The sequence below is a fragment of the Semicossyphus pulcher genome, unplaced genomic scaffold (genome assembly GCF_022749685.1).
Source record: "Semicossyphus pulcher isolate SPU_LCO1_2020_fin unplaced genomic scaffold, fSemPul1.0.p SCAF_17, whole genome shotgun sequence".
Lineage (NCBI taxonomy): Eukaryota > Metazoa > Chordata > Actinopteri > Labriformes > Labridae > Semicossyphus > Semicossyphus pulcher.
Genome location: NW_027211681.1, coordinates 13,165,290 through 13,179,498, shown reverse-complemented (window position 1 = coordinate 13,179,498; position 14,209 = coordinate 13,165,290). Strand labels below are relative to the sequence as shown.

At 42.6% G+C, this 14,209-nt stretch overlaps 1 protein-coding gene across 1 annotated transcript in view; it reads right to left on the bottom strand.

Annotated features, from left to right (window-relative positions):
- The window catches only part of LOC138595180 (sphingosine kinase 1-like), a 35,817-nt gene that overhangs the window by 5,884 nt on the left and 15,724 nt on the right, over window positions 1–14,209 (bottom strand). The window contains exons 2-4 of the mRNA XM_069666529.1: window positions 12,196–12,345; window positions 1,397–1,491; window positions 989–1,104 (exon numbers count right to left, since the gene is read on the bottom strand). Of these exons, the coding sequence (XP_069522630.1) occupies window positions 989–1,104; window positions 1,397–1,491; window positions 12,196–12,345 (361 nt within the window). The remainder of the gene's footprint in view (window positions 1–988; window positions 1,105–1,396; window positions 1,492–12,195; window positions 12,346–14,209) is intronic.

Below are 14,209 nucleotides of genomic sequence, written 5' to 3'. Positions count from 1 at the left end.
ATTTACTGCATTTATATTTTTAATAATTACATCTTCACCCAGGACTTGACCTGCACTACGGTGAAAACACCTGTTATGTATAAACTATGATGATAGTATTGACCATCAGTACAATAGGCTGCACTGAAGTGTACCAGACTTAAGGTTGTTGTAGTCATTACATACAGCATGTCCATGCCTGCAAACCTTTAACTGCACTTGGGAATAATAATGCACAGAACCGACAGGCAGCTGCACTGGTTTGTTGTTTGTGGTCATGTCCTTCATGTCCTTCATTAGGCACAGGTCGCTCTACCTGGTCGAGGAGAAGCCGATATTTTGGGGGAGAACATCTTTAACATCTTTGGCTGAAACTACACAACACTTTATATGACCCGATGTAAACAGGACGTATCTATACAGTAAGCACACACTGTATGCAGGCAACTGAAACTCAAAGCACTGTGCCTGTAATGATGTGACCCAAAGCTGCTGTCACCTTACTGGTTCAACTGGTTTCTGTGGAGCTCTAAATTGTGGATTAGTCATGATACAGTAATTATGCTACAAGGCAGCACTGATGTCTTCTGATGTCTCTTTTAACTCAAACAACCGCCCCACAGCTAGTAAGTATATTTAGATGTATCCTGTACTTGATCATCTTTACTTAAAAAAAATAGATTAACAATTATTTAATTATCAACTTAGTTGCAGATTAATTCTGTTGTGACTAATAAGTTCGTCATAAAAGCTCTACAGCAGTCAGTTGTCACTTCACCCAGCCTTGGAAGTGACATGTCTGTGCAGCCATGAGAGACACAAAACTAAAACCACACCAGCTTATTTCTACTTCATGGTTATGTAAATATAAATAAAGTTCTTGAAGAAAAAGTTAAATGAGATCTACAAACAGGAGGAGCAGTATAAAAAGTGCCTCAGCGCAAACCTACAGTATCATTACAGGTCTCAGCAGGGCGCTGAAGATTGGTTTCATTTAGGAGTGTCTCACCCGGAGTAGTGATGTATTGATGCTGCCAAAGCGTTTCCTGATCCACCAGGGAGGATACCCAGTGGAGTCCGGATGGCCTCCTCCCAGTCGGCTCTCTCCAGCAGACCATTAATCACCTGACAGACACAGAAAATACAGGTTTCCTCAGGTGGGCAGATAGAAATATTAACTATTTAGGATATTCAAGCAGGGGCATGGTGTTGAAATCAAATACATTTATAGTACTGACTGAAATTTGGGTCAAGTTGGCAACTTACACTTAATGAGACATTTACTGATAAATCTAAGTGGTGATGCACATCTAAAGTAATCATATTTGTCAGGCATTTGTTCATAATTGTGATGACATTTGTTTTATAATGTCCTTGTATAATAACACAATAAACAGGTGCATGTATTTCTTTTTACCTCAAACAGAAGTCCATCTCCGGACATGATGACTAAAGCATCCCACTGCGTCAGGTCAGCCTCCCTCACCAGCTCTCGAGCGTGGTTCTGCCGCTCTGTGAAACACACAGACACACACATGGATTTAAGTTATGTCTTCATGCAGGTGGGTCTGTATGAAGGCAGAACAAATGAATCTTTAACTGCAATAATCAGAGGTCAAAAGGTCACGGTCAGCGCTACTGGAGTTGTGATACACATCCGTTGCCACACTCAAGTTCATGTCCGCAGGTGTTTGCTTTCAGAAGCTCAGGTTACACGCGACACTTATCCCCGTTTCTTATTCAAATCATGACACAAACAGGACGCAGAGATCCCAGGTAACTTAAGAGTCCAGGTACACCTTCTATTCTTCTTTCCTTCTTCCCTTTAGCTGCCAAACTAAAGTATCACCGTGGGAGGGAAAGCTGATATATGGTCTTAAATTAAGCGTGTAGCCCGCTGCCAATTAGATCAGAACAACTAAATTACCCAGGAGCACTCTGTCAGATTAATCTGGGGCTGAATAATCTGATGGAGGGGGCCTTGGTGGTGGCAGGGCCTGCTTCCATTAGAGATAGTCTGTTTCAACTTCACTGTGCACATGCACTGACTGAATATGGAGATTATAAAAGATACAGAAAGATGAATATGGAAAGCAAGTTCAATTATTTACATTTCTCCATCAGTATTATCTGTCTGTCTTTAGGCAGAGAGAACACGGTCTGACTTTAATCATTACGTGAGCATTAATCTCTCAGAAGTTTCCTGGAAAGAACTTTGTAATTGGGTCAAATAGAGACCAAACTGTGTCGTTATGTGCTGCGTCGTTCATGCTAACCAGGTATTTCAATGTTCAGTTACATTTTCTTCTGTGAGAGTCTGGAGGGGTTTGTTTCCTCTCCGTCTCTTTGTTTTCAAAGCGAAGGTGAGAGGGCAGAAGGAGCGCTGCGAAGTGTGGCGCAAAGTCAGTCGAGTGCATCAGACTGTCACGACCTCAGTCACAACTCTTTCACCTGCTGAGGCTCCGCAGCACTGGAAGCTCTTCACTCTTTCAGGACATGTTTCTTTTGTTTTCGAAAACAACCATCGTTCTTATCTTTGACAGAGATGATAAATGCTGCAGTCAGGAAAAAGTTATTCAAAGAGTTTTGGACCAAGAGCTGTGTATGTTCGTTAAGGTTATTCTTTTGCAGATGATAACCAATTATACATATCAATGAAGCCAGATGAAACTCATAACTGTGTTCACAAACCCTCTTTTAGTTTCACTTGCAGGATTTGGTTCAATATATTTAGAGACAGAACACTTTGAGAGAGCTGCTTCCAAAGCCTGTAAGAAATGAGGAAACAGGGCCGTGACGTCGTTGATTACAGGCTGTTAAAATGCTGCGAATGGATTTTTTCATTATAAGTCTAATATCAGTGGTTTATCTGACTAGAGACAGCTCAGTAACATCCCCTCTTGCCCCGTGCTGTGAGGACAGCTGAGTTTTTCATGCAGTATGCATGAATTTTATTTTTGCCAAAAGGTAAGCAACCAGTGTCCGAGTCATAATCCATTTGTGTCCAAGCTGGCTTTTTCTGCTGCTGATATTTTTGACCACACTGAACGAGAACATCAGGTTTTCAATCACCGATTTGTCCACAGCACGGTACGGCTGTACTTGCGTTGACTAACTAAACTGGGATCCAATCGTTTTGAAGGTTTACGGGTTGATAGTTGGTCATATCTAATGTGTTTTTGTATTACCTCTGGAGTTACCAAAATGAGCTGAGCTGATATTAAAAGGTTAAAGATATCATCTCTAATTTCTAAGTTTTGTTGTATTTGGCGGCACCTAATGGTGATAAAAGGCAATTACAGGCGCAAACATCCGAGGTAACCAGACGTCCACGGTTGGCTCTGGTTGTAACTCTGCTTTTTTAGACTGTTTGCCTTCATCTGAGCGCCAAAATCGTTTCGTTTTCTCACTTCACTTAATTTTGAAGTTGTATCTGTAGTCATCCATCTTTTCTTTGTTTGTTCAGCCATAGTAGATTACTGTTTACTCGCACAGCGGAAAAGCAGCCGCTTAGCTCCGCCTACCCTCTCTAGCAGACCAACCACTGCTGGGTGATGGAAAACGTGTCACTGGGCGCCACTTGTGATTTTTTCTGCGAATGTTGCCACAGACACCCAGTCCATAATAATAATAATAATAATAATAATAATAATATACTGCAAATGCAAAGGCTTACCTCAGTGAGCCATAGGCTCAATCACCATTGTGTTACCTCATTCAGCGATAGATAGTGACTAAGAAGAAATCTTTCATCTACAAATCTGTAGTATAGTTAAGTGGTCTGGTGCAGCTTCTTTGAAAAGACAGAAAGATCTAAAATACACATTCATAGCATACACTAGGGCTGAACAATGAAACAAAATGTTATCAAAATCGCGATATGACTGCAATTTTCAAATTACAGGAGAAGCAATATTTGTTACATTTTGATTTAATATTGTGCTGCAGAGAAGTTCAAGCCTACACATCTTACAGAGACGTAAGTATCAAATATCTTTGTTTGGTACAGATCCCTGCAAAAATCATTTTAATATGTTTTCAATGAAAATGAGAATAATAGAGTAAAAATTATCATTCCCTTTAATATCGCAAATCATATCAAAATTTTAGTCACAATAATCACGATTAGATATTTTTTCAAAATTCATCCCTGGCACACTTTAATACTATACTATAAGATAAGCCAATATTGTGCTGTGGAAGAGCAGCATAACAACACAGTGAGATCAAAGGGCTGACCTGTTGTTGACAACATGCAGGTGCTCATCCTAATTAAAGAAGAAATTTGATCTGCCCTGGGGAAGCTGTAAACAACACGAGGTTAACTCTGCATACAGAGTATAATATCATCCACTCATGCTGAGGCAGTTTCAATAGAAACATCTTCACTGAGCTAATAAACAATGAGCTGCATCCTGATGTCAAAGCTGAATGTTTAATAAAAACATACGTGCATAAAAGTCTATTGATTAACCTGCGGTGTTTGTGTGACGATCGAGTAGATCCCTTGCCAGTAGAGTATACTCCTGACGGTTTCTTTTCTGCTGCGTCACCGTCTGACATCACAAACGCGCCACAAACAGGGTTAGTAAACAGTGAAGATGTTACGGGGGTTTGGTCTTTATTAAATCTCATTCAGTCTGTTTATCAAATTCAGGCGGCAACAAATCTTGAACGATGTTCGAGCGTTGCTCGGACGGAGACTGGGGGAACTGTAGCTGAGATGACGAGGAGTCGCAAAAGTTATCGACAGAGGGTAGCATCGCTCTGGAAAGGGGCAGGAGATTAGCGTGGTTTTGTGTTCCCATTAATGCCGATTGGAGCCGGGGCGATAATCACCCAGGTCTACTGCAGAGTCACTTGACCCGAGTCTGAATGCCGATTGTAACCTTTCCCATTAAGCAAAAAAGCTTTTTTTTTTACCAGTGGGAAGCGGCTTAACTGTCCTGCAGCTCCTGAGCTCCATGCTTTCTTCACATCTCTGCTTCTTGCCCACTTTGAGTAATCCAATCACATCGGGAGGGCTTGGTTCAAATCCTTCGTAACTAAACCCCGTCCATATTTTCTGTACCCTCTATGACTGTTTGCCGAGTCCTCTACTGAGGGATCTGATTTCTCGGCCTCCCTTCCCTAAACTCTGCAGGATAAAGGAATCAATTCGTCCTTATCAGTCCAGTCACATCACATTACCGTATCTATGCAGAGGCTGTAAACTAAACAGGATTGACCAGACGCAAAGCTGTGGAGCCGGGCCTCTGCAGTGTGGAGGGAGGAGAGCCGAGAGCAGTATTAGTATGCGACTCGCCTCGGAAACTTGGATTGATAATAGCAAAAGGAAGCAATGAGGGAAACAAAGATGAGGGATGGTGGGACAGAGATAAGTCAGCCAGCGCTTGTTAGGATTTTGTTGGTGCAGAGGACAGGAGAAAGAGAGGAGGGGAGTGCGGTAGTTCTGTCCAGCTGAGTTTCCCCCTGTGGGTTGAGTCAGTGGATTGTGACTAACTCCTTACAGTCATACAGATCTGTGCTTCATTACGGGCCTGTGGTCACAGCCTGAGGAGGGACTGTAGAGCATGTTTTCAAAGATGAGTAACACCAAAGCTTCTGTGGGGGAAAGTAAAGCTGCAGGTCAGTGTTAGTCCTTCATTTAATCAGAATCATGTCAATAGGAACGCAGCTGTTTTACTGCGTTTTTGGTACAATTAAAACCTACAACAACTTGGGGGCACATGAGGCCCCAAAACCCTCTGACAAAAACAAAACATGGTGGCAATGTAATGTTGAACTCATGCCTGCATCTTGTGTATAAATATAATCATTTATGAAGATGGGCACTAATTAATTAGTTGATCAGCTGAAAGTAAATTGCCAGGTGTGAACGGTACTGAATTTTTCAGACCGCTAAGTTCGTATCCTTAATTGTTGAAATGAAATGTGTTGTGACGGGCAAGTTGCTGTTGTAGCGGCTAAACTAGCATGCCACGAAGCTGCACACGGGCTCATCTGCACCGATTAGATGCGCAGAGGGTTGACACAGAGGTGCTCTGACAGCCAGGGTTCTTTTGCTGAGTGCCTAACTTAATTTCACTACCTTAGACTGATCATGACCATCCCTGATTAGTTTCAGATAATCTTTTGAGTGCAGATTATGTCCATCATCTCTAACACTGTAAGTGATTACTTCACAGTCAGATTGTTGTAACCAGCAGTAGCTGATTTTTTTGCCCTCATGGGGGCCGCTGGATCAAGTTTTTCTGACTAGTTTTTGTTGGCAAACAATTCAAGTCAACAAGTCCTTAAAGAACTCACCATTCATTCGTCCTTTTTCCGTCCAACTGATATAGGTACAATGTTCACGCTCCTTTAGTTTCCATGAACCTCAGGAAAAAAGATCTTGCTTTCAACTGCTCCACTGCCTTCACCAGCTAATCTGTAACTGTGTCAGTCTGTTGTTGTGTTTAGCAACAGACGGTTTATCAGCTTCTGTGCTTAAATCTGCGACTATCACTAACACTTACACTATCAGAGGGATGTGAACCAAAACAATGAGCTCAAAATATCTAGAAAGCTCTGTAAAGGGATACATCGGATTTTTAAAAATTCACATCATCTCACATCTCAGATACCTCCATCAGGAAGGTTTAAGAGCATGTGAGGTAACACTGAGCTCTGTCCTCGTGCTGACCCTGTATCATCGTGCTAAAGACGAGTCTCCTCCTCCTGTCACACACATCCTGACTGCAGCTCTCTGCAAACAGCGCAGTCTGATAGCTGCAGCACTGCTCCACAGACATGACAGCAGGTGATGACAGCTAAAAGCACCACCTCTTTCATTTGTGTGTGTTTACAGCAGGAAACACTGTACACACTGTGACAGCTTACTCAGCTGCCTGTGGGCGTCGTCACATGATGAACACACACATCTGTCCATGAAAACACAAACTTATTAACGAGCAGTGTTTCTCTCATGCACACACACACGCGCGCACACAAGAGAGCGCTTCAGATGGCAATCCCAAATAAAGATTCCCAGAGCTGAAGTACCTTTTAGAACGACTTACTGACCAGGTGCCATTAGACAGACTTATCTTTATAACTGAAGAGCCATTACTGTGTCACATGTGTCCCTGCTTTCTGTACAAGTTTTAACAGCTTCATTCATCGCCCAACAACAAACTCAATATGTCTGCCGTAACAATCTCTTCTTCGCTCTCGGGTAAATCATCACCAAATGATTTTCCTTTTACTCCTCTTTTCACAGATGGGTCGTGCTGATGGTACTGGTACTGACAGACGCTTCCTGTTCTGATTCTGCTCTGAGCCATGTGTGACCCCATGAGCAGCAAGCAGGAGTTTAACCATGAGGAATCTTTTCCAGTCTACCACTGGAAGAAAGAGCAACGACCATAATTTGTTCAACTTCAGAAAGTAGACTTAAACCGAGCTGAATGTTTGGGGACAATTACCCGGTACTGTTGTCACCTCACAGCCCCTCCGACATGCCCAACATTCCCCAAACACAGATGATCTACGTGACATCCCAAGTATCTTATTTTACCTGTCCAAGATCTTCATCCACGAGTGAATGATTACTGAAAATCCTCCCCTCCTATCTTCCACTGCTGTTTACCTGTCAGGAGCAGCGTCTCTTCACATGCTCGTCAGAGAAACACAGAGCGAGAGAGAGAGAGGACTTCTTATAAATCCATGTTAAATATGGATCTTCTTATGCCATTATTTTAAAAGCTTTTAAGTGCAGCTGTGTAGTTACCGTGTCATTTATAACCACATTGGTTTAGTTTGTTTCGGCAAACGTCTTTAAAGCTCCTGTGACGAACTTTCGGTTTGTGTTGATTTTGGCGCCCCCTGTGGACAAAGCCGTACCTCTAATCTCTTCTCTGATTCTGTCCTGTACATGCTTAAGTGGTGGGTTTTTTTTCTTGAACAGTCATATGTATCGCTCACTTTAAATTTTAGCACTGGAAAATGTAAACAAAGTCAGCGTGCAGTTAATCGCTTCGTCTGACACCTCCCCCCCAACAGCAGTTTCAGGCATTAAAAATAACTAGATAGAAATATTCAATCTTGTCGCTGATGGTCTGGTTTGCTTTTATAGCTCGTACAGATTCATCAGAATTAATTTCAGTCTGTTTCACAACCAGCAAAAAAAACTCCTCACAGGAGCTTTAAGGAGAAGTCTACTCCAAGTGCGGCTCACCTGCTGCTGTGAAAACTATTTGCAGGTTAAAAACTCAAAGAGGCAGGGCGGGACACTGTGTGCAGGTACAGCAGAGGTATATCTCAATATCTCAAGAGAAGCAAGGTGTGAAGATCGAAACAGGGGAGGCTACCCAAACACATGAAGGCCAGGCCTTTACCTCAGTGTACCCCTATTCCCCTCCTGTTTTAAACCAACAAAGCCGCCCTCTAGTTTCTGGATTCTTATCAGGAGGATTTGATATAACTTGCGGCTTTTCTAAGGCTTTTTAGGGATCTGTGTCGTCCCTACCAGATTTTAGTCATACAATAATTGTCCTCACATCCTCACACTGGCCCCGGCACAGAAAGGAGCTCCAACACATTATGCACATTGTGAAATAAGCCGTGACTGTTTTCTTTAAGAGAGCATGCGGATCGTTGCCTTAAAGAAAGAACAAAAGACTAAAGGAGTAATGAAGTTAGGGAACAGAAGCAGCTCACAGGGGTTGTTCGAGGGGATATCTGTCTCCTCTGGTAAATATTTGTAATGTGTGTTGAGCAGTTGAGTCGGAGCACCAGAGGAAGACGAGTGCGTTGCTGTCGTTTAATTAATACTCTCTGACATACGTCTCAGGATGCCCGAGCAGTGAGGGACTGTGCCTGCGAGGAAACATTGTGCCAGCTTTACTACCATGTACCACGTGCAGGAACTCACTAACTCACAAACACACACACACTCTCTCAACAACAGCAGTGCACTCATCCTTCATCTGCCCTCCACCCCTGGCAGAGCTCACAGCTGCCACACAGACAAAGATCCAGTAATGAGTCTACATTTGCAAGCATCTGCATACAAAACAGTACCAGCCATACACACGCTGCTCAACAACATAGTTACACTGTTAAGTAGTTATTAATGCCAAATATTAGGAAACATACTGTTTATTGGTGATAAGCTGAGCAAATTGGGTCCAAATTAAGAGACATATAAAGACTTAAGACGGCCATTTCTTTTAATCATCTTTCAGAAAGTTAAAGTTAAAGCTAAGGACCTAATTAGACCATCTGCTCTATTGCTGCTAGGTATGTTAGCATGTCTGGCTATCTGTCTGGCTAACAGGCAGAAACGTAGCATTACTTTTAGAGCCAAGACTTAGCATATCAGTACTATCACTATCAGCTGTATCTAAGAGAACACGCCGAAACTGGTAACATGTGAGACAACGTTTGTTGTCACAGAGGAAAATACATGTCAGAATGCTGCTAATTTGTGATTTCCCTGGATGTAGTAATGAGAATGTCGTGCCCTTAGAGGTCCCGTTGGATCCGTTGTTAAAGATAAATCTCATCACTTTCATAGTCCGACATGTTTACTTCAACGATGACACGAACATGAAACGGCTACTAGGTCGGCTCTACCTGAGAAACCGGCCTCCTGCTGGTGTAGTGATACTGGATTGTTCAAGAGAGAAAATAGTGCCAAAAAAACGCTGCAGTATATGAAATCCTAGGACGATGATTTTGTGATGAAAATGGATCACCACTGCCTGCGTGTTGTTTTTGTAGGGTAAAACTTTTTGGGTTCATGACCCTGGCATCTCGCCGGAACTACTTATTCGACGTTCAGAACCGGCCAGAACTCCGACCATGGGACTCGGTGAGTTAGCTAATAGCTTTGCATCCACGACACTACTAACAAGTATTTCATAAAACCTGGTGTCCAAAAATCTGAACTATCCCTCTAAACAGACATCTCCCCCTCTCGCAAAGCTGAAGTGATTGTGATTAAATGATTCATTGAAAAGTTCAATCATATTTTGACTGCAAAATGTTATATCATACATAAATAAGGATTAAATCCTGAAGACTGTCTGAGCTTTCAGCACAGAGTGATCTGTTCTGTGAACTCTTTGCTGCAGGACAGAAACTTTCAGCTCATGTGTCATGTCTACCTTTCCCTGTGTTTCTCCTGCGTTCCCTGCCTTTGTGTTTCTTGTGTTTCTCTCTCTCTGTTTGTCTCTGGGCGTGGCCATCCTCAGTGCTCCTCACCTGCTCCGCCCATTACCACCACCTTACTGCTTCAGCCTGCTCACCTGCTCATCATCAAGTCATCTGCCTGCAGTGTATGTATACTGTGGTTCTTCAGCCATTCATCTCCAGATCATTCAGCCTACGGGCACAACGCTAAGTCCGACCAGTTTGTTCCTTGTGCTTTATGTTATTGCTTTCTCATCAGATTGCCTGCTGCTAGCCTACTCCTCCTGTGCTCCAGGATGCACCTCTGTCACCAGTCTGCTATCTTCAGCTCTCAAGACACTGAGTCAGCCACTCATCGCCCGCCCACCACAGAATTATCATCTCAGTCTGGAACCTAAACTTCATTAAAACCTCTTCAGCTGCAAAAACAGTGTCTTTGTTAATCACTCAAAAGAGAACTGCCATGCTGTGTAGCCTCTTAATAAACTAAAGAGCGAGAAAGGCAGGATAAGAAGCAGCCAAGGAGATTTGGCAACTTAAACGTTTTAATTAGTGTCTTTTAACTATTCTAGAGAGCATTAATAAACTAACCACCTAGAAATCGAGTGAAATATGTAAAGAGGGTTGTTTCTTATACACTGGAGCTCAGTGAGGATGGTTGAGGAGTTACTAGAGAGCGTGTAAGGACCATAAAATCTTCTGCAGAGGCACCATTCAGGGCCGGGGCCATTCAGCAGAGATTAGAGAGACGGTTTTACTTTAGAAGTGAATCTGTCAACTGTGCTATCCCAATGTTCTCCTTCACTAGTCATGCTCTTTCATATAGATGCAGATTTGGGGGATTAAAGCTACTCTTATGTATTCTCCAGGATTAACTAAAAAGTACATCTCCTGTCAAAAAGCTCCGTTTTTATGTGTTTGCAGCTCAGTAGCAGTGAGATGATTTCTCATGTGTCTCTGTGTGTCTCTGTCTGCCCTCTTTTCTCCGTCGGTGCACCTCGCACTGTGCCGATGAACGACGTGTTTTTTGTCTCTCATCTGACACTGCGATGATTTATGAACAAGCCCGGGAGGAGGGTGAAACTCGTATAAAAGACAAGTGAAAACTCTGCAGAAATAACTGAGCTGTTTTCATACAGCGTGCGATGCGTGTGTTTCGGTATAATCATCACCACCCAGTGTAGATTATAAATAAATCAATATGCAGCCCTGCGAGATTATATCACACATCAAATCAAGGCAAGAGGGGATTTTGTGCGAGTGTGTGTTTATCTTTATTCATACGTGTGTCTGACTGTGTGTACACATATTTATCATTATGTAACAGCTCAGCATTCATGCAGGTCAGAGGTAGTTCAGTGTAATGATGGTGACGGCATGAAAACACGGAGAGGATGTAATCTGGAGGAGGGGCACTGGGACACTGAGGGAGGTGTGATTGTTTTTGTTATTGTGGCCTTTCGAGCTGTGTGTGTGTGGTTGTGGGTGTGGGTGTGTGTGTGTGTGTGTGTGTGTGTGTGTGTGTATGTGTGTGTGTGTGTGTGTGTGTGTGTGTGTTGAGCTGACTGTGCAGCATGTGTCAGATTAGATTTGCTAATGATTTTACAGATGAAACAATTACAGTGAGATTGCAGCTACATGAGATCTTAATATGTGTGCGGCGAAGGGATGCAAATAAAAGCATCCTGTTCTGTATGTAAGATTTATTTATTTAATTTACAATGAAGCAACTCAATCAACCGAACTAGATCAACTACCCAGGAAAAGTCTTTGCCCCCTTGGATTTTATTTATTTATCACACCAGTGTCTTTGAGCCCGTGGAGCAGGAAGGGATTAAATGTCTCGCTCAAGGACACTTGAGAGTGAACAGACTCATTCGATACTGAATTCAACCCTCCTTCCTCTGATGGATTAACTAACCACTTGTGCAGCACACATACCAGATGTGTATCACATGAAAATAAAATATTAACGAACACTTTTATATTGTTGTCTGTATTCTTTAGGTGTACTAAACGCCTCTGTGGACTCAGACTCACCGGTGATAACCAGCGTGTGTGGGACTCCGGCCTCGTTCAGCATGCGTTGGATGTGGTTGTTATAGAGGGTGAGCGCCTGTCCCTTCCCGCTCTGAGGGTTCACCAGCAGCATCATCCGGCACGGGCGACACAACTCGCTCATCAGCACCCCTACAGAGGAGAGAAGAGGGAAATGACTGACTGCAATAAAAGAGAAACGACAACATGCATTTACACTCAGATGGTGAATATTAAAATCACTCCTTCACAACCCAAAACTATCTACTTATCAAAGATGGCCGACAGCGAAGCAGTTGTTCTCTCACAGTCTGACTCTAACAATGACTCAACCGTTCAGCTTTAGAGATCGAAACCTTTAGCCGCACCATTTTCAGTCCTAGTTTGAGTCACACTTTTGTGTTTATATATTTAGATACAAAGAAACAAACTTATGAGTCAGTATTTTTCCTTTCATCTCGATGTACTGCTGTGAAAATCAGACTTCCTCAGTCTCAATCTGTGTCATTTATGTGCACCCTTGTAAAAAAAGTTTCTCCTGCAAAAGTCTGACTCTGTTTACCCTTTAACAATCTTTTACACATGCATTACGTCTTAAAAATGTTTAAGGTATAATAAGTAGGATTTTCCTAGAAAAAAAAAATATAGACATTTACAAATATAATATAATATAAATCATATACATGTGTGTTGGTGAGTGTGTGTGCAGACTCTTGTGAGACCCTTCCCTCTGCATCTATTCTGTTGTTTTGCTCTGCACGGGACGTTTTCAGGAGGGGCGCTGTTGTGGTTCCCTGAGTCAGAGCGTATATGTGAGTGTGGGAGTGGTTCAAATTAGCAACTCGGCCCCAAAGAGCGATGCAGCGTTGGCCTTCTTTCTGTTGGACAGGTAGATGCCTCAAACCGGGTAGCACAAGCTAACTGGCAGTTAGCATGCTAGCACGAAGGTAACCTTGATGCAGTCAGTGTTAGCTCAGCGGGGTGGGCGTGTTCTCGCACGAGAGAGTGAGAGTGACCTTCTGGTGACGAAGAGCCAAGGAGGAGGGGCCCAGTTTGAATGTGTTGTTGAAAAAATGCAGGGAAAAATCCTGCTTATTATACTTTTAAAGACAGGTCTCTTAAGTTCACTTAAACAGACTGAGTTTGTGGTTGAGTCAAGAGCCACAGCAAGAAAAATATCTACAGCTGAGACGAGCAGGAGGGAAACATGGGAACAAACTGGGCCCTCATCTTCCTGCCTTACCCCGTCTTTGAGGTGTATGAGGACCGTTGGTGCTGACATATTATAGAACCAAGGTGGTACAAGACGAGGCATGTTGGGTAAACGTCTACTCCAACCCTCGTACAGATAATCTGTAAATCTGCTCATGAAAAATATAGTAGTAATAAAATATTATATTTTCTGTATTGTGTTTTTATCATTATGACAGCACGTCTTGGATGTCTTTACGATACTCCCTGTGGACATTTGCTGTGCGATTGAATGTCTTCAGTACTTCATATATTGTGAAACATAAATACTGCATTGACAGGAGATCTGTAAATAAAAGCAAAAACAAAGGTCAGGGGTCACCAATGCATGATCCAACATACACACTAATCCTACACTGCTTGTATCTAAAAAGATGGATGAAAGCAGAAGTTACAGCCTCCTTGGTAAATGTTTTAACTGCTGGGGAGATGCAAATTAGTTTTCAAAATATCTTTGGGATCAAACACGGATGTTATGCAGATTTTATATCGCTGAGATCCCAAAACCTTTAAAAAAAAACACTGAAGATTACGGCCTGTCAGAGGCGCAGCGTGGTGCTGAAGGAGGAGGGAGAGGAGGAGGCCGGTTCTGGCCTTCTGCCCCAAAGCTTCTGAGGAGGATTCATAACGCGCTCAAAGCATGAGGCTGCAGTTACAAAATATTAATCTTGATTTTATATCTTAAAAACTAAATAGAAATATAGATTTGATGGAATTTAATGTTTGATGATAATACTGTGGTGATGTCAAGCTGGTAGTCCAGAAA